Genomic DNA, 27273 nt, shown 5'->3' with positions numbered 1-27273 from the left:
CACACGCACTCTGTTAAAAGCAAATTCCATGTAAGTCAGTTCACAAATGAATCTTTACTTTCCTAACTGAAGAATGCACCCATATCATACACTTGTCCCAAACAGTAACAATTGTGAAACTACTTCCTTTTGTACTTTGGTAACCACTTAAAAATTACACAGTAGGCCATTTATAAAATCTTTTTTTTTTTTTTTTTCTCCAATTCTCAAAAAAAAACAAATCCCAATTGAAAAGACTTTCAGCAGTTAATGCTATTGCATTATTTTTCTGTATAAAAATCAATAGGCATAGAAACTAAGCTTATAAAAGTAAGAGCTATTACTACAGTGTAAGCCTCATCTTGGGGCTTTTTGCCAAACAGCATTCTGGAAGAACTAAAGTTGTGACAGAAAAAGTGATTCTGTAGCATGGATTACTAGCTAAATATTAAATTCAGACATACTCTCACTTATTCTATACATTTCTTCTCTCATCCGCGTAGCACTGATTTCACACAGAAGGCTGAAGAACATGCTGACATGAACAAAATTATTTTGCGTTCTATATAGCAAATAGTGCTGGCACAGAGGATTTGGCCACTTGTCCCACTGCTCCCAACATCCTGGCTAACCAGGTATGACACATACGTGATTGCAGTTTCCTCACCTTGAGGTATGACATGATACCATAGGAAAGTGGTAAAGCTCAAACACCGCTGTAAAAACCGCAAAGAAACATCTGTAAAGCTCTGCTTTGCATGTCCCCTTCTTGAGAAGGGGCAGTGTTAATCACAAAAATATTTGTAGAGGCCTACTTCATGTTTAGCCTTCATGCGAGCCCAAATACAGATGCTCTAATGCAAAGGCAAAACTTTAATTCAGTGTCTTCTGGGGATCCAATGTTGTTGAAGGAAAAGTAACTTTTGTATAGCTCTGAAGGCAGCTTAGCATGCTTAGAGAAAAAACAAAAAATCCCCAACCAAACCTAAAACTTCTCTGAAAATATGTGACTGAACAGTGCAATGCATTTAATCTGTTAAATCAGATCTTAAAATGCCTATGAAACATAGAAGAAGGCATTTCCATGCCACTGTAAAAAAAAACCCAAAACAACAAACCAAACCAAAACCAACCAACCAAAAAAATCCAACAAACCAATGTGGTCTAAGGAAAAAAAAGTATGCCAGAAGCATAAAAAAATCCCATCCCCCCAAAACAACCAACAACCCCCCTTCCCCCCCGACCTTGATTAAGCTATTGAAAAATGAAACATTCCTAGCATTTAGAAAATAGTAGGTTGTCTAACATCCACTACCCTGAATCTGGGTTTGGTTTTGGTTTTGTGGGGTTTTTTTTTGGATGTATGTTCAGGATAGTATTTCCTGGCTAATGACAAGCAGTTATATCTTCCTCCTCTCTCCCCACTCTTTACCCTTAAATAAACTCACTTCTTTGCCTTAACTGTTTAAGAATGAGTGAAAAGTGTTCTATTTTTATGTATTTATGGGCTCAAAAACTACAGCAAAAAAGCACCAGTTAAGAGCTATCATCATAAATATACATCCCTACCTAAAAAAGTTACAGATGTTTGAATATATTATATGGCAGAAAAATCTTCATAATTTACACATCAACTGAATCATGATTCTCCCCGAAACTGCCTTTAGTCACAAAGCTTGTCATTTCATGTTGTTTGCTAAATTTGACAAAATAAAACCTGTTAACAAACATCAAAATGCATAATCAAACATATGTAGATTTGAACTATTTATTTTACAAAAAGACAAAGAAGTGACTTCTACTATCATTAGGTATAAACATGAAGATTGGTATCTCCCCTCCTCTTGTGGCTGGCAGAAAACTGACTTTTACTCTATACAAGCACTCTCAAATCGACACCTATACTATCATGTGATTTTGAAAAAAGAACAATATTGTAACTTTTTAAATTGGACATATTAAAGTTTTTGAATAACGTGGCACCCACCTGTGCCAATTTGAATGGATTATCTCTGACAAACGACAAACTCTGTGAAGGAGACTGGTCTGAAACACCAATAATATTGAGTCCTTTTCTCTTCTCTCTCAGGCAAGCTTGTTGGTGTCTCTTTATTCTTTCCATCTGTTCCTCCACAGTCATTCGAGGCCGTGTGCTTTCTGCAAGACACAGCTGCTCCACTGCACTTCTTGGTCTTTCCTTAAATGGAAGAATATATACACACACACACACATATATATACACACACACATAAATATGTGTTTGTTTTAAAAAAACCAAGGTTCTAAACTGTTTAGCTTATTAGAAAGATCACCTAAAGATTTTACTAAAAAGCAGAAAAATAGTGCACAAGTAACGTTTTCCTATGTCTGTGAAGAAAGTACAAAACCCAATCATTAATAAATGAACACCAAAATTCAAAATAAAAGGAAGGGATACTTTGCTTTTTTGAACAGTGGCATTACCACCATCAATGATAAACATTAGGAAAATGGGCAGATGCTCTCTCAAAGCCATCCTATTAAGCTGAAACAATTTACCAGACATTATACAACAGGCAAACACAAGTTACTTGACTGAGATAGAAACATAATCAAAATTTAATGATCCAGGACATTTATACTAGTTGATCTAATAGTGATTTCTGCCTTTTTATTTCAAGAACTGCAGCTGGGCATCACTTAATGGCAAGTGCAGGCTGAGACAGAATAAATTTATCACCACTTAAAAATATGTAATTCTAAGCATTATATTATTCCCAAAATAACAACGATCACTTTACCTACTCTGTTCTTGAAATTCACTGTTTTTCAGTTAGGTCTGTATTTTGTATGACAGGAAAAAATTTACTTGGGGCTAATCAGCTGCATTTAGTACATTCACAGTAACTGATTTCACTTCTGAAAAGCGGTGTGCTTTCTCCAGTCAACATCCTGTGAGTTTCTCTCTCCTCTCCCATTCTTCCTACAAGTTTTCATTTTCTATTCATGCTGTAACTATGGCAAAAGTTTTCCTCTTTTTTGTGTCAACTACATGTAGACATCTGTCTTCAACCCAGAGACTACAGACTCTCTAATCTGAAATCGCAGGCTAATTACCTACATATTGCTTACTGTATGCTTGTTTTCTGGCTGCTTTAGGTATTTCCCAAATCATCTTAGTAATGAAATAAATAAAAGCCAGTATTTTTTATGCAGGGCCCCAGAAGCCAAATACAAGTCCTTCAAGTTTTCACCTAAGATGCTTCATATCCTTTTAACTCAAGCCTGAGCTTCAGTACCTTAGCAGATCTATCATTACCATTCAGTTCTTGCCCAGTTTGAATGCCTCTATGCAGTTTAACATACATGAGCTTTACATTTTGTCATTCTTTCTACAGCTGTCTCCATTAATCTGATTATTTTTATAACAGTGATTTTTTTGTAAAAAAAAAAATAATTACAAAGATAACTACCACTTTTGAATTTACTACAGAAATTAAACTTAGAAATTAACACATCACTATTCATTAATGTTCAAAGGTTATCTTAAAGTACCGTTCTTAGATCTATCTTCTTATTCTTCCTCAAAGTGACATAGGATGCGATTGTTGAAGACTCTGGTGTTGGTGATTTGGTCCTGGGTGGTACAACTCCCACAGGAAAATGTGAACCTGCAGAACAGTAAAGCAATATACTAAGTGCTATGCAAAACATTGCCCAAATACATGTTGTTAGCCTTGGAAACTATTTTTCAAAAGACAGCAAAGATTTGAATGCCTATCAAGTCTGCTAATGTATGCAGGCAGATGGGTAGCCCCTGGCCTGAGGTTTAGCTACACAGCTGAACAGAACATGGGAAACTGTTGCACATGGCACGAGAAACTGTTGGACATAAAAATAACAGTGGGAAACAGACACAAATTAGCGCTTTGTGGAATGGCAACATTTCACAGATCTTTAAGGGGGAATCACATGAAAGATGGCCAAACATCCCAGCTAACTGGATGGCCATACTGGGGACTTTTTCTGGACTAGAGTTTGCAAGGCCAGCAGAGATCAGTGCTATCACTTACAGCCAAGCTTACCTAGACAGCAGTGTCAAAATACAAGATTTAGCAAAAGTAGGACTAATGAAGAAAAAGTAATTATGAGTGGGATGTTTATTTGGAAAGAAGCAAAGGCTGTGATAGGGAGGGGGCAAGGTGGATGGGAAAGAACAGGAATGGAATAACGGAGAGGAAGGGGAATAAAAGGCACCAGCTTTGCATAAACAAGCTGTTCGTCAGCACGCTTGCCTGATCAAGTCCCATGCCTCAGTATTGCATTCTGTCCTATCTTCTTATTAAACTTTATTCTGTAAAATATTTTGCATGTGAGTATGCCTTCCCTTTTCTGTATGAGAGCGTGAGAGATGCTACTGATCCTCAGGCCAGGCTAGCTGGCGAGTAGGAGACAGCTACCGAGAGATCACAGGTCTGGGAGCCAAAGGCAGGAAAGACTGCAGGCCTGCGGGCTGGCTACCAGAGGGACCGTAACTCTGGCCCTGCTAACCAGGGCAAACCTTTTGTCTCTGAGATGCTAACAAACTTCAGGGAAGACTGGATGGCAAATCAAACACAAGGCATGGGAGCCAGCTGTTCAAGAGACCTTTAGGTCTAGGATTCAGATGCTGGAGAGGTTAGAGGTACTGACAGTTGACAGATGAAGATACTATAGGTCTACTCAGCTGCTGGCGGGACTCATTTGTGTGTGTGCACACACGTGCTCATGTCTATGTATGTATGAGACCAGCGAGCAAGCTTTGAGCCTGGTGAGCTGGCGAGTGAGAACAGGATCATGCTGTTTGTGTTGCCCCATTTTCACGCAAGTGCTGGTCTTGTTTACACGGTGCCTGTAACACCACCACTCAAACCTGTTTGTGTTACCAGTTGTGGTTAGCTGAGCATGTGCTTGTGCACAGCTGGGACTATATCCTCAGCCTCACAGCTCGATGCACTTAGGGACAGGGAACTGCAGCAGCCAGGCACTGTCTGGTTGGGAGCTGAGCATATTCTGTGTCCTGATGTCCACTACATATTTGGCCTCTTGTAGTCATATCCACCACTAGTTTTTTAGAGAAACCCTGCCAAAATGTTATTAAGCTGGCAGAAAATTGGAGTAAGTTAAAACTTGCCAAAATACACAGATATAATTACATAACACATGCTTTGTTTTTGCTTCTTGATACATGCAGGAAATCAAACTATTGAAAATACTGTTTCCTTGCTGATTTTGCCTAAAAAAACAGACATGCCTTCTCTGATACGCAAATTATTTCTATTTGTTTTTCCTGAGGTTGCACAGATTTTAGAGGCTATATTGACTTGGTGAAGGCTCAACTCTTTCTCCAAATTGTTCGACAGTCTGACAAAACAGCCTAGAAGTATTTGAATGCCAAATCCATCATTCAAAACAAAACCTATAAAGCAACAGTTTGGGTGTCCTTTAGACATAAAAAGGATAAAACACAGCAAAAGTCCATTTTCCTTTTGAGTCACCTTTATGTACCACTCAGGTCATAAATATTTCTCTGTTTGCAGACAGCTGTACGGGTTACTTTACATATCCCCATTAAAACATTTCTCTTTGATTGCTGACATTTGAAAAAAGAGGGAAATGGCTGACATGAGAAGTGTCTAGATACAGCTATGTGCACAATGAATTAGAAAAAATGTTTTAAATTTCCTCTGAATTTACTTGTTTTTAGAAACACCCTCAATAGGAAACTACATCATTTAAGTATGACTTCTTGAAACAGCAAGAAAGAAAAATTGCAGAGATGAGCTGCCTTTGTTTCCTTTTCAGCTTATAAACTGTTAAGATAGAATGGCATAAAAATGTTTGTGAACCAGCATATAGTTGTAGTGGCATACACACTATAAAAAACCCCAAACACCCAGGAATGTTTATATTTTTCCTACTGCATGGGGATTGTTACTACAAGTGAATGCCCAGAACAAGAAATATCTGTTAGAAAATTCGCATGCTCAAAAAGTGTAGACAGGTTGATAAAATGCAGCTATGATAAACCCACTTTGCTCTGTTGTTAAAGAAGATAAAAAGCCTCTCGCTGCTTGCTACCACTGCAGCTATTCTCTTCCTCACCCCTGAAGATTATTTATTTTAGAGGAATTTGTATTATAACTTTCCTTTGCTGAGGACTGGTTTTCTACAAATCGACATAATAAAATTATTTCTGCCTTTACAGAAGGAGATAGAAAGTAGATTGGGGTGCTCAGAAAGTATTGGTTTGCTTTATATAGTCAGCAGAGGCTTTCTTAGAGCATCTTGATAATTACTTTCCCTCTTGTCATAAATTAATACAAATAATGTGGAACACCACAGGTCAATAAAATCTAGGCATGTTGTCAGAAAGGCAAATTCCTCTATTTAGGTGGTTGATGATTACCAAATCTCAGGTTAAACCTTGCATTTTTCACCAACAAGTTAAAAGAAATTTAACATGTATCTTAAGTGAACCTTGCATGTGAGCAAATACCATGGTGAATTTGAATTGGCTAATTGCCTGGCAAGTGCAAGCTTACACCGAGCACATTGTTTACACCCAAACTATATGCTAACCTTAGTTTTAAAAACCTCCACTACCATTTGCCGAAAATAACACCCTTATATGATATTAGCTCTTGGTCAAATTCTAGTACTGTTACACCCACCTACTATGTGCATGCTTAGTCAAACTACCAGAACAGAAGGCAGCGATCTTGCTGGCACTGGAAACATCACCTTTTCCAGTGAAAAATGAATGGGTAAGTTTAGTCACTTTTAGTAAAAGTTCTTAATGTGGTTTTGGGAGGTGCTCAAGCTACTTTTCCGGAAGTCACCTTTAACAAACAATTCTGTGTGTTTTAACAAACAGAATGGAGAAGCACTTCCTGGTAAAAGACTCTACCAAGCAATTAGTAGGTTTTATGGAAGCTAGATGAAGAGAAGAATCTAAAGCATTTAGCAATTGCAAAGACCTTTATTGTCTGTACACTCCGAGGTCATGATCATTATTCCTATTATATCAGAGGACAGAAGGCAATTCAACAATTACAAGATTAAAAAAAGAAAAAGACATTGTTTCCCTGCCTTATGAGAGCCTGAAAATTCTGTGGTGCTGCCTTTTTGGACGTTCCGGCAACATAACATCGGGAGCTTGATTCAAAAACTGAGTAATTGTTCAAGGGCAAGAACATAAAATGGGTAATTGTTCAAGGGAATGGTGTGTGGGGAATGTGAGTGATGTGATTAGACATGGTGTCAATAAGGATTTCAGGGTTGTTGGTGAGTGTAATGTTTGATTTTTCTGCAGTGTAACTGACTGAAATCTTTCTCGTCATATAATTAAATCATTATTTTATTGTGGAAGCTGTTTCATCATATTAAGAAACGGACAGACTACAAAAAGTACAAAAGATGATATAGCTTCTATAACACAGTTAAAGCTTTGCATTCCTTGTGAGAAAGGCTGAGAAGTTGTAAACACCACGCCTGGGGACAAACCTTTAGCAGCAGACTCTGATTCTGAAATTTGTTCTGTTTTTTCTTCACCATTAGACTCATCCACTTCTGCTACTGTAGTTAACTCTGGTTCACTCTTATAAAGCCTATAATCAGGACCCTGAGGAACGACAAATTAAGAGGTGAATAAACAGGCATTTTCATAAAAGCATTTATGTCTTAAGACTCAAAACAGTTATTTTGTGATGACTCTGCTCTCACTTTAAGACAATGTTTCATTGTTCAAGTGTGCTATTGAAGCAGTATTCTTCTGTAGTTAATTTGACTAATAACATTTGCAGACTTTTCAGAAATTACAGAAAAAAATTGCCATAAAAATGCAGGGGACTTTTTTCTTTTAGATAATCTGCAGGAAACAAATTTGTAGAAGGCTTCAGCAAAAACTGATTCTAAGCCTAGACTTTAAGAACTTGTGAGTAGAAGAATCTAAGTTTCTGAAATCTACTCTGACACAAGCATTTAAGTCTTAAGACATTATATATATGTGTAGAGTATATGACAGGAAAATGTGGAGAGCAAATGATGGAGCTTTACATAAAGCTAAGTAAACAAAAGTAAAACCAACACAAAAGTAGCCAGATGACAAAATAAAAACTGTGACTGTGCAAAGGAAGGAGGATGCTTCAAGAACAATGTGGCAGTTTAAGCCACTTACACAATAAGATCCATTTCTCTGATATCCTTGAACTTGGTGAATCTTCTTTTCTTCTGGCAGATGTACTGGGCCCCTGCTATAACAGAGCAAGGAGCTGCTATCACTGGGCAGAGGGGGGATTATGGGAGGATGCTCTGTAAAGTCATAGGACCGAGGGAGTGGAGGACGAGGTGGGACTACTTCCTCTTCCTAAAGATTGTAGAATAGTCACCTTATTTAGATGTGCACACCTGTTACAATTATTTATAACTTTAAAAGAAAAAATATATTACCATAGCTACACCAGCTATAGATTTTGAAATTAAAGGGACAACGTCACACTAAAAAAGAAAAGAAAAGAAAAAAAAAAGGTTTAATTTTCTTTGGGTTTATTTGTTTTGGGTTTTTTTGTTTGTTCGCTTTTTAATTACTAGCGCCTAGACTGAAATATTTCAACAGTTTCATTATTCAGCTTATCAAATTTTTTTCTAATTCTAACACCTGCATTTTCTGCTGGATATGTATGAACTTTAAATCATCCTCTTAAAAATTAATTTCAAGATATTTTTAAAGATTTTCAGATAAATTAGACTTCTAGAAAGTTCTGTAAGCCAAATATATATTGCATACACTATAGATAACCATGACAATGTCCCTTTAAAACTGTAGCTTGCAGCCAGATTTTCAGAGGAATTAAACATTTTGGAGCTCCCACAATTTCAGCTGTTCTTGTGGGTGCTCTGGCCATCTGAGAACCAGGCTCAATATGTGAACAGACATAGAAAGCAATGTATTTTTTCCCATGAAAAGTGTGGTGGGTAGAAAACAAATCCATAAATCAGGGTTTATATTTCTAGGGTAAGAGCCTAGGGAGGGGAAAAGGTGAGAAACGGTAAAGAGAAACGTACTGGTGAGAATATAAAGACATAGAACAAATGAAAGTGTTAGAATTACTAGTGGAGATATCAAGTCTTCAAAACTAATTCATAATGCAGTATTTTCCCAGAAACATACTGAGTACATACTTCAGACATCCTTGAAACAATTATGATAATGTTCATTTTTATCATCGGTATATTAGAAATCCAATGATGTTAAAATGGTAAATATACTAAAACCATACCTCATTTTTATATTTAATAGTTGAAAACGTCCTTGATCCCATGATACCTGTTTGAAGGGAAGGGAAAAGCACAGAAAGAAAGAGAAAACTTGATTTCAATAGACAGCTTTTAAAATATGAACAATAACCTGTTGGTATCAAATAAATACACAAAGCATCAACTTCAAATAGACGATTACTAACTTCTTTTCTCAGCAATTGTACCATTTTTTCAAGCATACAAAAGCAACTATGGAGCTTATCCTTCAAAAAACACGTATCATCCAGTCTCACTTCCTGTAAGATAAAAACACATCAGTTTACCTGCCTCTGAAGAGCTTCTTTGCTGTTTATGTTTACTTAAACCCTCCATGACATCTTGAATTCTCCACAGTTCCTTCTGAATCTGAGCACGCTGTATCCCTGCTGACTCAGTCTGCCAATAGATAAACAGCATATATAGGCAATACGTTAGCATACACTGGAAGTGGAAAAAAACAGAAAACCTTTTCCTTTCTTTAGACTGCCCTGCCATATCCTTTCCCAATGAAGGAAATTGAATGCAGTAACGACAGGCACTGTCCTTTACTGTGAAAGTGGAACATTCAAGTATTGTCAGAAACAAAAAGGATTTTCATAAAACAAATCCCCAAAATTAATTTCATAATGTGTTAGTTAATTTGACAGCAATTTGCTAGTTCAGATTCCACTTAAGAATAGAGCTGTATCTACTGTCTCCAAAGAAAATCCAAGCCAACTTTGCACAGGAGGTCTACATACAATGAAAGAAAAGGAATTGTCAGTTCCAACCCTAACTTAGGTGGAAATGAACATGGTGTTTGCATACTGGCACATAAACCGTAGGCCTATTTGCATTTGTGGTCATGCATGCTTTGGAGTGCATAACACTAATTTCTCAGCTCTTGGGCTTTCTTGTAATCTCCCTTTCATAGCTGCATAGAAAATTAATCCCTGGAGCAAACAGCCTCTAACGCCTCCCAGCACGGACCACACCTGTCTGCCTGGTCCAGATAACCTCTGTCTGTCTGCATCTGTCCAATTCCTCCACAGCTTGGCAGAGGTAAGAAGATACACATCAGAACTCTTCACATGCAAGACCCAAAGCAATGCCTAGAATCTTTTTTATTGTAATTTATTTTGATACAATGATTTAATTATATTTTTTAAAATTCAGTAAATGGAAGGATCTGTGTGAAGATTTACTATGACTGTTACAGCAATTAAGGGCTGAGAAAACTACGCCTTTTCGGACCCCATCACTGAAACAGAAAGAGGATGCTTCCAGACACTGGAAGCCCAGTGCTGCAGCTTCAAAAAACACCAGGAAAAAACAGACCTCAGAACCTACACCTTTTTAATTTCTTTTTATACCTTGTACGTTAATGCACCATATGTCCCCCTTTTTTTCATTTGTGTAGTTTTTAAACAAAATCAGAAAATGAATGACTCAAGTGTACTTTAAGACCTATGCCACCTGAATTTCTCCAAGGCGATCAAGTTGCTCCTGCATGTGGTTCCTTGTTACAGTTACATCATACTCCAATTTATCATATTCTCTCCAAGCTCTTTCCAGTTCCTAAGTATATAAAAAAAAGTAAAGAATTACAGATGCACGCTCAAGTAAAAAAAAAAAAAAAAAAAAAGAAGAAAGAAAGAAAGGTGTATTTATTTTTCTTTATTCAGTGGCATGCAACTTCAGGAAGTAATGCATAAATACGTATCAGCAATAAATAAATATATATTTTTGAGAATGCAATGTTTAAACAGCTTTTTGATTTTCTAATGATACGGAATGGAATTCAAACAAACAGCACTTTGTCTTTTCACAAACAGAAAAGACAGGCAAGGGTAAAATCTTCAGAATACATCTTTATAGTCGGCAGGCATCTGGGTCTTAAGCCATCCTTCCATAGAAGAAGAAAACCCACAAAAATGGATGCAAATTTGTCTCTTTTATCACATAGAATACATATATGTGAGTACACAGCATGTGCATTTATATATATAATGTATTATATGCAAGACAAATATAAGTCTCCCAACCCAGCCTATAAGGTTACCGGTGAATGCCCCAGTCCTGCTAGTAAACCAGTACCTATGTATGTAAAGCACCAGAAGGGAGAAGGTGCAAAAAGAAAAACTTCTTTGAGGTCAGCTCTGCCACCTCACTTTTGAAGCCTTCATCAAGCAATTTACTCAATTTAGCATAAATTAATAAGTGAATGAGGAAAAGTATATCTTGAAGATTTCCTTTCTCCAAATTCCCTTTTCTTTGCCCAATCAATTCCTTTCGCAACATAATCTAACATTCCAACTAAACCCAGTATTTCAAGGCCTACTTCATAACCACTGGAATTTGCACAGAAATACCTTTTTGGATACATATATATATATATATATATAAGTAGGCAAAAATGATTCTTTGCCTTCTCACTTCAGTATAGAAACCATCACGAAGTGGAAAAGGACAGTACATAAAAAAAAGGAAAGAAAAGGAATTGCGAAGTTTTTTTTTAAAGTGTGTAGCTGGAAAGATCACTTAAATATAATGGCCCAGTATTAAGAGAGACCATGACAATATAATCTGTTATACTTTTCATCCTGCGGCTGCTTTTGCTTAAAATAAGTCACCTATCTGATTGAATACCTGAAAGTTTTTGCTTGCTAATACATTGCCATCACATAAAATAGCTTATTTGCATTAATCACTACTTTTGTAATCAATTTTTCATATTTTAAATATGAAAGTTACCACACCAATTAAAGTCAGTATGCACTTATTCCTGTCCAGGAAAAAAAAAAAAAAAAAAAAAAAGAAAGAAACACTACAGAATGAATACAGTGAAAAGATCATTTTCCAGCTGCCTTTGACAAAAAACCAAGCAAGTAAAAGACAACTGAGTTTTATTGGAACATAATGACAAATAACCAAAGTCAACCCCATTAAAGATATGAACATGAAGATAATCGTTTAACACTTCATTGAGTTTTACTGGCAAGAACATATTACTTACTGCAGTAGCTCGCGATACTTCTCGACAAGTGCTAAGCAGTCCGTTCTGCAAGTCATCTCTCTGTAAGACTACGCTTTGTATGGCTGCGGGATTATCTGCATTCATTTCTATCTCCTGACTTGCTGATAGCAAAGCTTGCTCAAGCGTGTACTATTATAATAAAAAGAATTATTTTTAATGTTCTGCATCATTGCGCTGATTTTAGTGTTATTTCAGTTATCAATGTTCTGATAATAAGCATGTAAAATAACATCCACTTTAGGTAATAAATACAATTGTCCTACTTTCTCCTTGTGCAGCTGTTGAAGCTTCTCCTCCAGTGCTTGTACAACTTTATCTTGTTCACATAAATGGCTAAGCTTAGCCTAATACATAACAGAAAATTTTTGCAATTAGGATTTCATTTTTAACATCTTCAGTAATCAAAATATAACTTGATCAAATAATTTCACGAATCTATATACAATATTATTACCACAAAATATGAATTCTAAAACTATGAAGGCAGTCTTGCATTTTTAAATTTACCTTAAGAAACCCTCTTAAGATACTATGAAATAAGTGTTATTATATATTATAACTTCAAACAGCATGGTTCAAAACTTATAATTTATGAGTCTAGAGATAAATCTTTACAACTTAAGAAGTAGTATTGAAAACTGCTACAATTTCTGTATTTCTCAGTATAATAAAGAATATTATATACATTCACAGGCCTTCCCATGGTTTATCTCAGGTGGTAGTTTTTAATAGTTAGCTACTAGTACTAAGTAGTACCTTAACTAACTACTACCATAAACTAGTTACTGTCAATGCTCTGCTCTGTTTTAGCTGTGACTGACGCTTGGCTATGACTAACACTGTTCCATTCCAGCTCCAGTTTGAGCAAATAACCGTTCAGGGCACTCTAACCAATTTGAAACAGTTGACTTTTCTATTTGAACAAAGTTTTTGGTTCAGTTTGTGCTGCTCTGATTTTTTAACTCTAAGATAACATTAGAAGACTGCTTTCTTTTTAACTCTTAAAATAATATCCCTTACATCTTTATGTCTACTCTTAGTTGCATTGTGCAAGCATGACTAGACATGCATATGTATGCATATACAGTAGGATGATACGTGTGTATTTTTCACCACCAATTTTACACCAAGTCCCTTTTCTTTACTAACTAGCAACCCAATACTCTCAGTGGTAACTACCCATGCCAAATTGCAGTTTTGGAGCACAGTCCTGTCTCCTGAGAAATTACATCTCATGCTTATAACTGAGCTACAGGTGCAGAGTTTTTCCCTTCTAAAATAATTAATTCTTTTCTAGAAGCAATTAACTTTTGAACACATATAATACTCAAAATTTAAATTTAATGCTTCCTGCAAGTTAGAAGCTTATTACAAAAACAGTCTTATGCCCCTCAATTCCACAAGGCAATTTCTGTTGGTAATCACCTATATGAAATGCATTTCAAACCCAAAAGTCGAGGGGAAAATTATTACCAAAATAAAGAGACAAACACCAGCATTTCCAAGGAAGAAGAAATACAAATGACTTACATCAATATCCAGCTCTTCAGTTCTATATTTGTATAGTGTACCCCTACATTCTTCTTGTGTTAACTATAAGGAAGAATAATATTGCCATAAAACAACTTAATTGGACTATGAAAATGAAACTACTGTTCAGCTTAAGAGTTTTAATACAGAAATCAGCTTTTGCTTGACAGTCAGACATACCACACTGAACAATATATTTTAGCCAATATATATTAATGAAGATAAGTAAATGGGAGGTCAAGCAGACTGTCAGTAGAAAGTTGCATTAACTTAATAGGCAATGTTTCTAATGCAAACCGGATTTTTAAAGATGCACAGCTAAATCAAACATGGATTATGTAGAAAGATGAAGCTACCAGAATACACCTAGACACAGTTATACATCGTTATGTAAGTTTCTTATGTACATTCTAAATACTGGGGCTCATTCCACTTGGAAATAATCACTCTAGGCCCACTAAGGTCAAGTGTATTCACAAGGAGCATGTTCTGATGTGAACCTGAAATCAGAACAGAATGACCAAAGTATACAAAATACGTCTAAAATACCTTGTTAGACATATGCCCAATAAGTGCCACCAAACACCTTTCTACCTGCTTTTCCAAATGGATTCCCTGCCCTCCAACAGCATTACCAGAAATGCCATAAAAGTAAGCCCTTCTACTTTAGCTTTGGATCTAGGCAAACTTGTCTCTCCATGCCAGTTAGCATGTAAGGTATCCTCAAACTACTTTCACACAGCTCCCCACATGAAGTGCTTAACTTTTTCAGACTCTGAACTGACCAGTAACAAGATCTAAAAATATTTTACATGAAAAAAGGTAGCTTCCCATTTTAGAATGGACTGTCACAGAGTAACTACTTAATGTCCTATACAGCAAGGATTAGCATAACGCTATCAGCCTTAGTGTTCTATTTAATTAAGAACATGCGTGCATTGAGGCGCAACATAGATGCTTTCCTTTCATCTATCTGTCATAATTAGGTCATCATGACTCAATAGTGCAAGAAAGACTATAAAAACACAAGTCCATTTTAAAGGACAATTATAAATACAAGGACTAGGGAAGGGTTAATCAGACAAGCATTCCAAACAAACAATAAATCTTCAACACACTTAAGTGTTTCATTTCAAGACATTATGTCCACATACGTCATGCAAATGCACCTGGTGACAATTTAAAAGTATGTATAGTGTATTAAAACCACATAGGAACTTTCTTTGAAACGGACATTTTATGAAAATGAGTGTTGGAATATGAAAAAAGCCACAGCACTTTTGCACCTCATGAATGTCACAAAAATTAAGATATCCATTTAAACTCCTAATACTGTAGTTGTGTTTTTTAACTGTTGATTTTATCACAATGAGAGAAAAATGAGGAATGGAAATATTTAAAAAAAACCAACTCATAAACATGGCCAAATGTCTTTAACTTAGAGAGAAAATCTAGTTATATTTCACAACATAAAGATTTTACATAACAAAGATTATACCCTATTAGATAAATACAACTTCCCAAGACATGGCTCGGCATTTTATATGGCTTGCCTGGAAAGATATCATGTTACTTTTTCAAGCCAGTATTTTTTTACACATTTTTTTAAAAAGAGAACTTTTTATTTTTTGCATTTCACCCTTAATTATAGCTGAGTTTAACACAGCTTGCCAATTCAGCATCCTTATCCCTGCCTACCTCCTTTAGGAACATATTTTATGTATTCAGAGAAGAAAACCACATTTTCAAGGAACACTATACACGTGCTAATTCTTCTTATTAAAATCCTTCCACACTTAAAATTGCTGCCAACTTCTTGCTTTTGTCAGCAGTACTAGTTTCCCACAATAGGCACTGCTGGAGAGCCACTTCATTTCAACTTTTCTACTTCAACATTTTATGTAGACTGAGCACAAAACCTCTAAAAATAGTATGAAACACTTAATCAGTCTCCGACTAAACAGCAGCTTCTCTTTCCACAGCACATCTATATATCAGCTTAAGGCAAAAAGTGCAGAATGCTATTGCATCCTACTGGAATTATGAGAGGAATAGCAGTAGACAAAATGCAATTAAACATTACAAGAAAGGTTAACAACCTCATAACCCTGGAAAATGCATTATAACAGCTCCAACGATCAAGTTATCAAAATGTATTTTATGTCACGTTCAACAAATGCCTCTCTCACCAAATCATTTCTACAAATACTTTTACCAGGACAGTAATTTCAGATCAAGAGTGCCACCTACTGAACCAACGACATGACTTGCTGATGGCTTCTACGCTTTCCCCCGACATTTGCCTACTCGATTACAAAAAAATTCCATCCCTCTTAATGTGATGAAATACACTGCACAGCTCCAAAACATTCAGGAGCAACACCCTCGATACCTACAAACAGAACTTGCCATTCCTGACATGCAAACTACACACACAGAACTTGGCCAAACGTGTATCTTACATGTAAAAAGCTAAAGTGACCTTAATTGAATCTCCATTTTGTGTTAGAAACAATTTGTTTTAACAATTTGTTAGCTACTGTACAGTCCCCATCTCCATTAAACGCCCGTACCAGATGAATCACAGATGTGGATAAATCTACCACAATGGACACAATATAAAATGTCCTTAGAGGGAAATTTTTTTCCAAATAAATGCAGATTAGGCAAATCTCTCTCTTGAGACATAAAGGGTTAAACCTATTTAAGCAGTCAAGATTAAAAACATTCCAGTGACAGTACTATTTCATTACCTTATAAGCTATTTTCAGATTCCACTAACCATTTTGATTCAACAAATACATGGCAGGCAATTTCACACTCTGAGAGCACACTGAGCACCTCTGCAAAATACTGCACTTAGGAAATTAAAACAGGACAATCTAAGACATATTGTGGGGAGCACGAAGTTAAAGTCAGACTTCCAAGAGGCTTTTTTTGTTTTTTCTTTTTTGAAGTACTTCTTACTATCAGGAAGCAGGGCAAACGGGCATTTACCCCACAGTAAGCAAGATTCTCTTCTAATTGTGCATAACATGACAGATAACATTGCAAATACAAATTGGAAATAAAAGATTTTTAGCTCAAATGCAATCATCCTGTGTTTGTAACACGACCTGAAAAATATTTCTACCTACAAATCTCAAAATCTACCATGCACAACAGTTTAAATGCATGCAGCTGCAACAATAATAATACTATTAATACTAATAGCCATAAACAAGATCTCCCTATCCTTACAGGAGCAAAAAAACAAGGACTATTTTAATACATTTTAAATATATTAAGAATAATAATCCAAGCAAAGACTTGGTGTTAAGTTGTTGCACTCAGATGTTTTTCCCTTTTTAGGGAACTCACACACATAAGAGGAACTGAGGATAATTCTACTTTTTAAAATCATCATATACTGCTTTAGAAAAGAAGATTAACTCTCCTCACCTAGCATTAGAAAGAAATAATAACATAAACAAGGTAGAAATGGGTGGGTCCAGGCTGTAAAAAGTCTCTATTTTTCTCGTCTTTATATATGGAATCATTGTCCTGGCTTATACTTGCAAATTTACAGTAAAGTCTGTAGACTGATGTAAGTCAAAGTGATTTAAATAACTGTGAAGATGTAACAAATCACAAAAATGTGTTATAAATTACACATTAGAAATAATATGTATTTTAGCTATTTTACTAAAGTACAAGTGAACAGGAAGACACCTTAATTTTTAATTAATTACAAGCTTTTCTTGCTTTCCTTTGCTTAACTCTAAATGAGCACAGTCATAAAACTTAACTGGATAAATTGAAGCAAAGAAACATCCTTTCTTTGTACCCACAGGAATAGTTACTGTCATCAGAAACTAGTTTATCATCTTGACAACAAAACGGGTTTCAGTTGCTTACACAGAGGCTTCTCCCAATTGTTTACATAGTTTTAAAACTGCATCGGGAAAGATGACTAGCAAAAAATATATATTCTCTTATTGGAATAAAAAAAAAATAAAAAATTGTACGTTGTTTAAACTTTAAATAGGTTCCCAGAATTTTAAACTGGTTAGTTTTCAATTACAAAAGTTTAGAAGACTATTTAGGTAGGGAAATTTTTAGTGTATTTTTCTCGTTTCCTGGAAATCAGTTGACACAGTATTTCATATCGGAAACTTCATCCATGAAAGCAGAAAGTCTTGCTGTTCTCCAGCTTGTGCAAATCTTCTGCCCAAGCCTGCCAACATGTCACAAACACTCTGACCTGAAGAAACCACATCCCCAGTGACAAAAGGTTATTCAGTCTTCATGACCTGTTGGTTTCATTGTTTCTTTGACAAGAATGTCAAAAAAGGTGCTTATCCAGTGTCAAATCGGAAGCAGCAGGTACGTCTGCAAGGTGAAGGCAGTGCTGTGTAGCAATACCTTAGCTGATGGCGTGCTTTGCCAAGACAGCACTCTGAAATTTTCTGGTATCTTTAAATAAGTGGGCAGACGAGCCCAGCCACAGCTATACCGCAGGTGTGTCTATAGGAGTGTTAGAAGCTGAGCTAGTTTACCCTGACACCTCCAAAGCACCTTTGGTCATGTTTTGGTATGTTGACTTACTGGTCTTACATACGCTATTACAGAAAATTGATTTGCTTTCAAAAAATTGTAACAGCTAGGCTTCTTGGGGGTGGGGGGGTGGAAAAGAAAACACAATTTCATCTAGGGCTTGAGGGCACCCTACTTCTCCCATTCCTCTCCCAAACAGCTCCTTCAGGTTCCAAGTAAAGCTCCTAGTTTACACACAGGAGCACAAATTGCATGATCCTGAAATCAAAGTCACTCACAACCCAACCTCCTTTGGAAAGCTGAAATTTTTCTTACAACTTTTCTGGATCACAATCAATCTACTATGTGAAGCTGACGTCCAGAAAAAATGAAACATGAAATTAAGGCAGACTTTTTTAGAAACAGGGCAAAGCATTAACCACTACCACATTACTGTTTTACACGGCAGAACATCTCCTTTCCTTCAACCTGTGCAACCTTTTTATGTCATTTTGGTTCACAAGGGCATAATTGCAAGCGTAAGGGAACAGGTCAGATACTCCCTTGTGACTAGCAGCCAGAATTGCACACCTCACCTGCTGCAAAATTATCATAGTCCTTTACAGAAGAACATCATCTTTGTTGCAGTTGAGGCTAGAAACTTCTTAGACATTCCCTGATGTGACAGCAGCTGCTCAATTAAGCACCGGTATTCCTAAGACTGCAGTGCCAACAGATATGTATTGGCCATGCTCATAAGTTAATGCAGGTCTCAACTCACAGACAATATTTCCATTCACATTTCTGATTCTTCTTCCATCTTACCATTTACAACCATCGCTAGATACTCTGTAAGTGTGCACGGTTAAGTCTGCTGTGACTTTATGAACAGACACTGCCTTTTGGATTTACAGTCCCCAGATCAAAGTATTTTTGATCCTTCCTTTCTCCAGTGGCTAAAGGCTTGGTAGGTACAAACAAAAACTTGTAAATCCACTTCCTAGAACAAAACAAAATTGCCAGAAATGACCAGGTAAACGCCACTCACATGCTTTTGTAGTGGTCAAAAGAAAGAAGCACCTTTGAACACTAATTGCAGAGAATCATGCTAAGACAAATGTTGGAAGCTTATTGGAAATTTTATGAATTTACTGGACACCTGCATAAAACATCAACTACTTAAATCATCTAGACAGAAAGAGTAATTCAAAAGTGTACATTTAATACTTAACAACAAAAACGCAGCAAAAGCCATGCTAACGATATTGCAGCATTTTATAAAGCATGGATGACTTGTGGTTTTCCAAAGCAAATAAGAGAAACACCAATGTTATGAATAAATCTGAGGAACAACCAAAACTGTCACTAAGGAAAATTTTCGCAGATGATAAAGCAATTTCATTCACTATCCAAGACCTTACTTGCTGGTACAGTTGCGGTCTTAGCGCCGAGTTCTCAATCATAGTGTGAACCATGGTGATTAAAGGTTCATTCTCTTTCATCTATTTCAAATCAGGAGGAGCATACAGCAAACATCAGTTTACAGCATGGCTAGATTTGAAAGACGACACTGTAAAATATAGCCTCTACTTTAATTTTTTCTAATAATGCAGTAGATTACATTTTATCCCATGCTTTTTACATATTCCATCATTCAGTAATATCAACATCTGAAAACTTTAATATCAAACAAATGTATCAAAACCACATAAATGCTCAAAACCAAAAAGTAATAGTTATTCACCGGTACTCTCCTCTTTTAAAAATAAAAATGTTTCAAATAACCCCAGCTTTGCAAAATATTGAAATGAAAAGTATTATCGGATTATGCAATAGGAACACTCAAACCTTTATCAGAAAACCTTTTAAATTATAGATTTAATAACTCAATGTACATTAAAAATATAAGCATTCCCAGCCTCTGAACACTGAAGCAAGGTTTAGGCTCATGTTCACGTATCAAAAAATGTCTTTATATACTACGCTGATTTATACACTTAGGAACTTTGAATCATTAGTCACCATATTTATCCACCCCCATATATGGGTGTGAAAATATTTCAGAACTAGTCAGACATTTTCTGTAATGATAATCATTTATTGATATGTGTGTAAATGTCAAAACCAGATACTTTGATGATTAAAATAAAAATTGCATACATTTAGGATTTCAAAAAAGTATGCAGCACAGAAAACAGTATGGTATTTGGGGTTTTAAAAAGGAAACTTTCCTAAAAGTAAGGGAAAAAATTATTAAAACAGATACGTTTTTCTCTCCAAAAGAAACTAAAAGTCACTTAATGCACAATCCCCCCTGTATTTTCGTTTGAAACTTTAGGAAACCTTAGCAACACTTGTTTCAAGTATGGTCAGACAGGAAGGAAGTGTGTGTATAAATATTTATGATCTTTCACTCTGTCTTTACACATATATATGCACTCACCATGAATTTGCATAGCAAGGCTTTGTTTCACAGATTGAAATGCAACAAAAAGCCTGAATTTTTTATGCCTTTTGGAATGTCTTACTCCTAATTATTTAGGAAAAAACACTAACTTGTACATTTGGAGAAGTATTTTTTTTTTCCTCCTCATGGGAAACACATTTTTCTTGTAGACAGATGACCTTTTTGTTGTTGTTGTTGTTTTATACATACTAAAGTATAATCAGCTGATATGTTAATCACCCAATGAAGAGTATTGTAACTTAAGAAGGCAAGCTTATGATGCTGTTTGTTCAAGGCAGGAAAAAAACCTCAAACAAGCAACCCTTCCCACTTGCTCCATCATCTACAGTACACATAAACAAAAAACTAGAACTGACACAAGAAGTTGTTCTCCCTTTACATCATTTTTTTTTTCAGAGAGTGGGTGCACTAGGTGATACCAAAAGATGTCTCAATAGTAAGATCAACAATAAGGTCCAAAGCCAAGCAACCAAACTACAGCCAACTGAAATATTTGTAAATTATGCTCTGAGGCTGAAATATTTTACTGGAAGTACACGGGTTTAGATGCATTTTTATTAGGAGGACTTTAAGAGCTTCAGGCTCTTTGGCTATTTCTTTCTTACAGTATTTCAAAATTTTACTTTCTGACCGATAACAGGCGATGCTGGAATTAATTTCTGTGGAACTGTTCAAAGATTATTTTCATCCAGATTAGAAAAGAAGCAAAGTGGTGAAGTGGATTTGCTCAGAAGATGTTCTGAAATAACACTTTGTCCCCCACGAGGTCCAACTTTGATTTATAGGACTTTCTCCAATATTTTTACTACCATTAGTGCTTAACTGTGCTTATCTAACACTGTTTGCAAAGGCCAGTTATATTCAGAAAAGCTCCAGCTCCTTAAGCCCTTATGGAACAAAGATGAAAACCCACAGAACTGGTATAGTAATGCCAACCAAAGAGCCTTTGTAGCAGTCAAATATAGCAAGCTTTTTTCCCCCCTTTAGGAAATACTGTTTCTAAAAAAACCACTGACTGTTGAGAAGTTAAATTCTTGAGGGAGCACATGTCACAAACCTTCCATTAACTGAAGCTAGCGCACACGCAAGGCAATGTGTACTGAAGAACTAGCAAAGTAAACCAGTTACACGGGACACAACGGCAAGTGCCATGCTTTAAAAGGCAAAGAGGATACCTGTTTTGTGTTCTTAAAGCATTATCATGAGGCTAGTCCCACACTGAAGTTGGACACTATTCACATTGAACAAATAGCTCAAGGAAAAATATTTGCTTGCTCATAACAGAAATAAGCCTTGATTTTCTCTCACTTCAGAAAACAAATAGTATTTGTTTGGTATGGAATTAATATTTTCATAAGCAAATTAAATCATAAGCAAATTAAAGTGTGTACTGCCTGATGCCACACAGCAACACAGCAGTAAAACCAAATAAAATTAATCAGTCTTGGCTTTATCGCTTTCTACTTCCAGTAAATAATTCTTCCTCCCCAGAAGTGATGCTTTATCTTTGTTTTTTTTCTTGAGTGATGTAGTATATAAAACCATTTTCCAGTTGTAAAAAACGAAAAAAACACCTCCTGGATATATGATCTATATGAACAGCCACATTATTTATGAGTGAGCATCTGAGTGGGTAGTTTGTGTTTTAAACTGTAAAGCCAATCTATCAACAAATCTCCCCTTCCTTCCTTTTCCTATATTCGCTTCCGTGTTTGATAACACCCTACACAGATGACATTTCAGTGTGTGCTGTTCTGGTGGCAGCAATCAGCTGGAAGAGCGGCTCCCCATCGGCAGAGCTGACCTCACTGACGAGATAAGACCGTATATGTTATGGGTGACAAAAGACTGAGCTGAGGTTGGCAGTTTTATCCATTTCCTATCAAGCTTCCTGATGGCAAAAGCAGTGGCAATAGGACCCGACCAAGCTTTTCTCCCATCTTTCCTCTTTCATTTTCTGTCCAAAGAAAGAAGGAAGCACTTTTCCTCACTGCCTTCTTTGTACAGCAATGCTGCCTCCAGCATACTCTTTTTTTTTCACCCTACAGAGCCCCTGGTTTTGAGCCTCCCTTCTTCCTCTGGGGAGGAAAAAGGGAAAGAAAAAAAAAGCAGCAGAAAGAACAACAGGGTGGCTGGGTCAGCTCCCTCTACCTTTTCCAGATAACCTGAAAAATACAAGTAAAGTAGTATCCTATATGGTGCTAGTATAGGATATAGAATTTTAGGCTGAAACACAAGATATCAAATATAATACAGAATATATGTCAGGTCTATCCAAACCCCCTTGTACTATTCCAGCCTCTCTTAATTTACTACCTTCGGCATCTAAGAAAGAGGGTAGTAAAGAGGAGAAAACAAAAGCAAACCACCAAGACAGTATGTATGTTGGCTGTGGGACCTTCACTCCTTTATTTGACAACTTCTTGTTCAAGTTCTGTTTATTTTTATGCACCCTTTGAAAAGTGAAAGAAACTAAAAATGAAAATACCTACAGAAGTGTATGAACTACTTAACACCTACACTATTTACATAAATAGCCATTTCAAAAAACAGGGATAAAAAAGACTAAATTTAATTTAGTAGAGCTTCTACTGTGTCAAACCAACTTGGGATATGCTGAAATAAATTATGAAAACACGCATGGAGAGTTTTACATAGATAGTTTGAGCTCAGTAGAAAAAGAGTTTTTCTGTAAAGAAAAGTTTTACTATCAACATAAAATGCAGAAGTATACTAAAAGACTGGTTTGCTGGAATTCTCTGTATCAACAGACTGATTCAAGTGGCACTTTCTGCCACGGCTTTATTTACAAAGGGATAAAAAGCATGTCTAGCTTTTATTTGAGTTCCTATTTTTTATTACTGTTATTGTAACTACTGGGTACAAATACATTAAGGAAACTGCTGGCTTGGATTTAGTAATATGCAGTAAGTGATCCCTTAAAATTTGATAGTGCATAAGACTGAGATTACATGTGCCTTCATAACATGTCCCACCCTGGCAAACAAGTCATCATTGCCTAGGGTTGCTAGCTATGTCCAAAGAAGTACCTTCTAAAAGGCAGATGAGTCTCTCTCCTACCTCTCTATAAACCTTGAGCCAGCAGAGTAACTCACAACGTAACTCTAAAAATAACAACAAAAAAGGATGCTGGGCAATCATTCTTTTTGGACGTAAGTCATCAAAGAAATCATGTGGCTGGATATATCTGTGTCAGTCTCTTCAGTCTTTTTTTCCCTATCTCTCTGAACTCCAACAACAACAACAAAAATATAAAAACGTCAAAAAGCATAACAGAAGAATTTCTAAGCATCTCAAAAGGAAACAGCAATATAAAATTAAGTATGATTTAAAAAGGCTATGGGATATTCTTGAGCCTTGATAAGAAAGCCACCTAACCAGTAGACAACTTACTGCAACAGCCCAGAATTTACCCTCCCTACACATGAACTTTAGTCTGCCTGAAAATTCACTTGTGCAGCCTCAGTACAAATAGTAATTACTGATTATTGTTATATACAGTACTGAATTCTTTGTGACCAAAGAGGTGAAAGCCGAAGACAATGGGACTGGAGTTCCACCATGTATTCTAGGCAAAGCAGGAGTGGAATTACCTAATTTAAGTACACCAGACACTTAAAATTCAAAGAGGGCAAATGATTATGCAAACTGGTTACAGATGCAGGTAACAAGGAAGAAAGGCCTCACTCAGACTAAAAGAAACTTTGATTTTATTTTTTTTTTCCCAACATAAAGGAAAGCTGATAATGGGCAAAGTAATAAAGAGATATAAATGAGATATCACCCTAGAAGCAGTGGTATTCAAAGCAAAAAGACTCTCCGGGGGATTTATTTCATACAGGTAGGTGGCAGTATTATATTAGAACAAGGGAAAAAAGAAAACTGATCCGAAACTGGGACAAGTATTCCAACCTGCTCTTCCATGATTAGTGATTAAGGTAATACATTTTAGACTTCATAATGATTTCTTACTGTAAGTGCAGTGATTTCTTGTATCTCTGGTAGGGGTAATTATGGCACATTTACAAGAATCAGACCTTTCCCTAAATCAATGTTTATCACATCACATTGCAATTCTAAATTTTATCTGATGCAAACGAAAAAACCTGCCCTCCTTACCACTTCACATGTTATACGTAGGCAATTCTCTCCATTTAATTCTGTCTAATATATATATATATTTTATATATATATATATATACACTCACAAGCTTGGCTCATCAAGCAACAGCCTAGTACACAGTTTTACACTTCACATGTACAGTTATACTTTCTTGGCAATAAATTACATTGTTGAAGACAGAATTACTCCCTTATTCCAAAACATTATAAACTGGAAATATTTGAGTTGGATGAAATATTTTGGCCTAATTTAGCAAGCAGTTTTTCCCCAATGTTCTGGGCCTCCTGCTGCTCTTTAAGACAAGGCAGAGATGTCACACTGACAACTAACTGAATTGGTCACAAGACACACCTTATTCCTCAAAGATAACAGGAAAATAAAGTCACTGGATGAACCAAGCACATGTATGTGTGTGTGTTTATGTCTCTACGTGCATGTGTGGTTCTTAACTCATTGAAATCCTATTACAGGAACATGTAGGACATAAAAGCTCCAAGAACACTTTAAGTCTAAGGCTGAAAAATTTAATCAGAAGAAAGAACGTTAGAAAAAGCTTAGCAAATTTTATATTTTTAACTAATGGACTTCTATTTGCTTATATTTCTTCTAAGAACTTACAACTACCTTTTATAAGTGCTAGCAAAAACTTCCCATTTAAAAACCTCACACACAACTTGTACGGAAGTCCCACTTGATCATGCAACAGAGCTACAAAAAGAGGTATGTGGTATCACCGTTCTTCACTGGCTATCAATTATGTTAGTGAAGACAGAATTGCACCCGCATTCAGTAAGTTATAAGAAATCGTGAAGAAGTAAAATATTATTCTTCTATAAGTATTTAAGAAATAACTGAGTAAAAGGAAAGTATTGAGCTATGCTTTTATTTGAAATATTTTTCATGTTTTACCTCCCTTTCATTTCACATCCTGTAGAAACATCTAACTCTTCTTAATCCAGAAAACTAAAATTATCAGAAGTACTAATCTTCTATAAATTGCATGTGTGTCATATGAGCTTGGAAATAAATACAGTACAACTTTGGTTAAAGATGGTAAAACGCCACAGTGTTATTATAAGGAGGAAATGAAGAACAGAAAAAGTAATTGGTAAATGGCTATTGTATTCTGATGACGTTTAAATTGAGGGTTATTTTTTCCATTACATGTCAAATCTGTAATCGATTATGATATTCTGTGCTACTTAAAAAGGTCATGTACTAAATATCTAACTTTACAAAAAGCACTGAAAATCCTTCTCCCCAAATATTTCCAGCTTGATAGAAGCAGGCAAAAAGCATTAAGAAATGTAAACACGCAAGAAAATTGCAAATCCCACCTGATGATCCAAATATATGGCATTCCTTTGAAGGTGATGTGAAAGAATCTCATTCTAGCAGGCAGCAGTCAGGGTGGGGGGTGGTGGAAAGGAAAGGGACAGAAGGTGCAGAATGCATGAAAAGAGCTTTAAGATGTAAACTAGACAGTGATCTTTCTGTTTTACGTAGAAATATAATGCCGCTTTTATCTGCCTTTTTTTGGTTTTGTTGAACTCTTAACAAGTACTGATCCCGAAACAGAAACGATGAAAGTTTGCCATGAATCAGACTACAAACTACCACATTACATTTTGGTTTTACATATAAAATACAGTAAGCTGATGTAAATGTCTACTACACAGACAACTATAAACCCTTTGATAAATCTGTGTTTTAAACATGTCCTGATTTTCATACACAGACTACAAATAAGATTGTATCTGATACCAGGCAGTAGAATCAATAAGTTAGTCTCATGGTCACTACTAATTTTGCTTATAATGCCAAAAGGTTAAACCCCTTTAATTTCAAACTTAACAATATATTGAAAATATTCCTATGTAATTTTGACTCCACTAATTTAAAAAAAGCTATGAGTGAAACCTCAAAGGGTTAATAGCAGAACATCACATACACAAGAACCAATGTTACTCTATTCTACTCCCACAATAGTCAGAAAATTTTGCACTAACGGTACAACCCGAACTGTGAGTAATGAATGACTACAAGTTAGTGAGAATGGTACATGACACACATTGCTTTATAGCTGACCTTTGGGCTGCTGGCCTCAAGTTTTAGTTGCATGAGCTGTGCTAGTGTGTGTTCCCGGATACTACTCAGTTCAGCTTGCTGCCGTCTCAGCTTTATTAGCAGCAGCGTGAGCTCCTCTGGCTGAAGGAGTGCAGTGTGACAAGCCAAAGAGTAGAAAAAGGGTTAATTGGTATCCTAAACAAAACTTAATTAAAATTAGAGTTCTTAGTATCTTTC

The 27273-nt window shown here is 36.0% G+C and overlaps 1 protein-coding gene across 22 annotated transcripts in view; it reads right to left on the bottom strand.

Annotated features, from left to right (window-relative positions):
* PLEKHA5 (pleckstrin homology domain containing A5) overlaps window positions 1–27273 on the bottom strand; it is a 168839-nt gene that overhangs the window by 10549 nt on the left and 131017 nt on the right. For 4 of the 22 annotated variants that reach the window (XM_056340516.1, XM_056340518.1, XM_056340517.1 and 1 more), the window contains 13 exons: window positions 27058–27177; window positions 26307–26360; window positions 19780–19860; window positions 13844–13906; window positions 12577–12657; window positions 12293–12442; window positions 10753–10854; window positions 9582–9693; window positions 9279–9325; window positions 8177–8365; window positions 7504–7621; window positions 3514–3629; window positions 1967–2176 (listed from right to left, as the gene is read on the bottom strand). In XM_056340516.1, coding sequence (XP_056196491.1) covers window positions 1967–2176; window positions 3514–3629; window positions 7504–7621; window positions 8177–8365; window positions 9279–9325; window positions 9582–9693; window positions 10753–10854; window positions 12293–12442; window positions 12577–12657; window positions 13844–13906; window positions 19780–19860; window positions 26307–26360; window positions 27058–27177 — 1443 coding nt within the window. Of the gene's footprint in view, window positions 1–1966; window positions 2177–3513; window positions 3630–7503; window positions 7622–8176; window positions 8366–8448; window positions 8497–9278; window positions 9326–9581; window positions 9694–10752; window positions 10855–12292; window positions 12443–12576; window positions 12658–13843; window positions 13907–19779; window positions 19861–26306; window positions 26361–27057; window positions 27178–27273 lie in introns of those variants that run through there. The other 18 variants (XM_056340527.1, XM_056340528.1, XM_056340533.1 and 15 more) reach the window with 9 other exon arrangements.

This window comes from Falco biarmicus, chromosome 5, assembly GCF_023638135.1.
Source record: "Falco biarmicus isolate bFalBia1 chromosome 5, bFalBia1.pri, whole genome shotgun sequence".
In the NCBI taxonomy this organism is placed as follows: domain Eukaryota; kingdom Metazoa; phylum Chordata; class Aves; order Falconiformes; family Falconidae; genus Falco; species Falco biarmicus.
The sequence above is the reverse complement of the archived record's forward strand: the minus strand, read 5'-3'. Positions and strand labels throughout refer to the sequence as shown.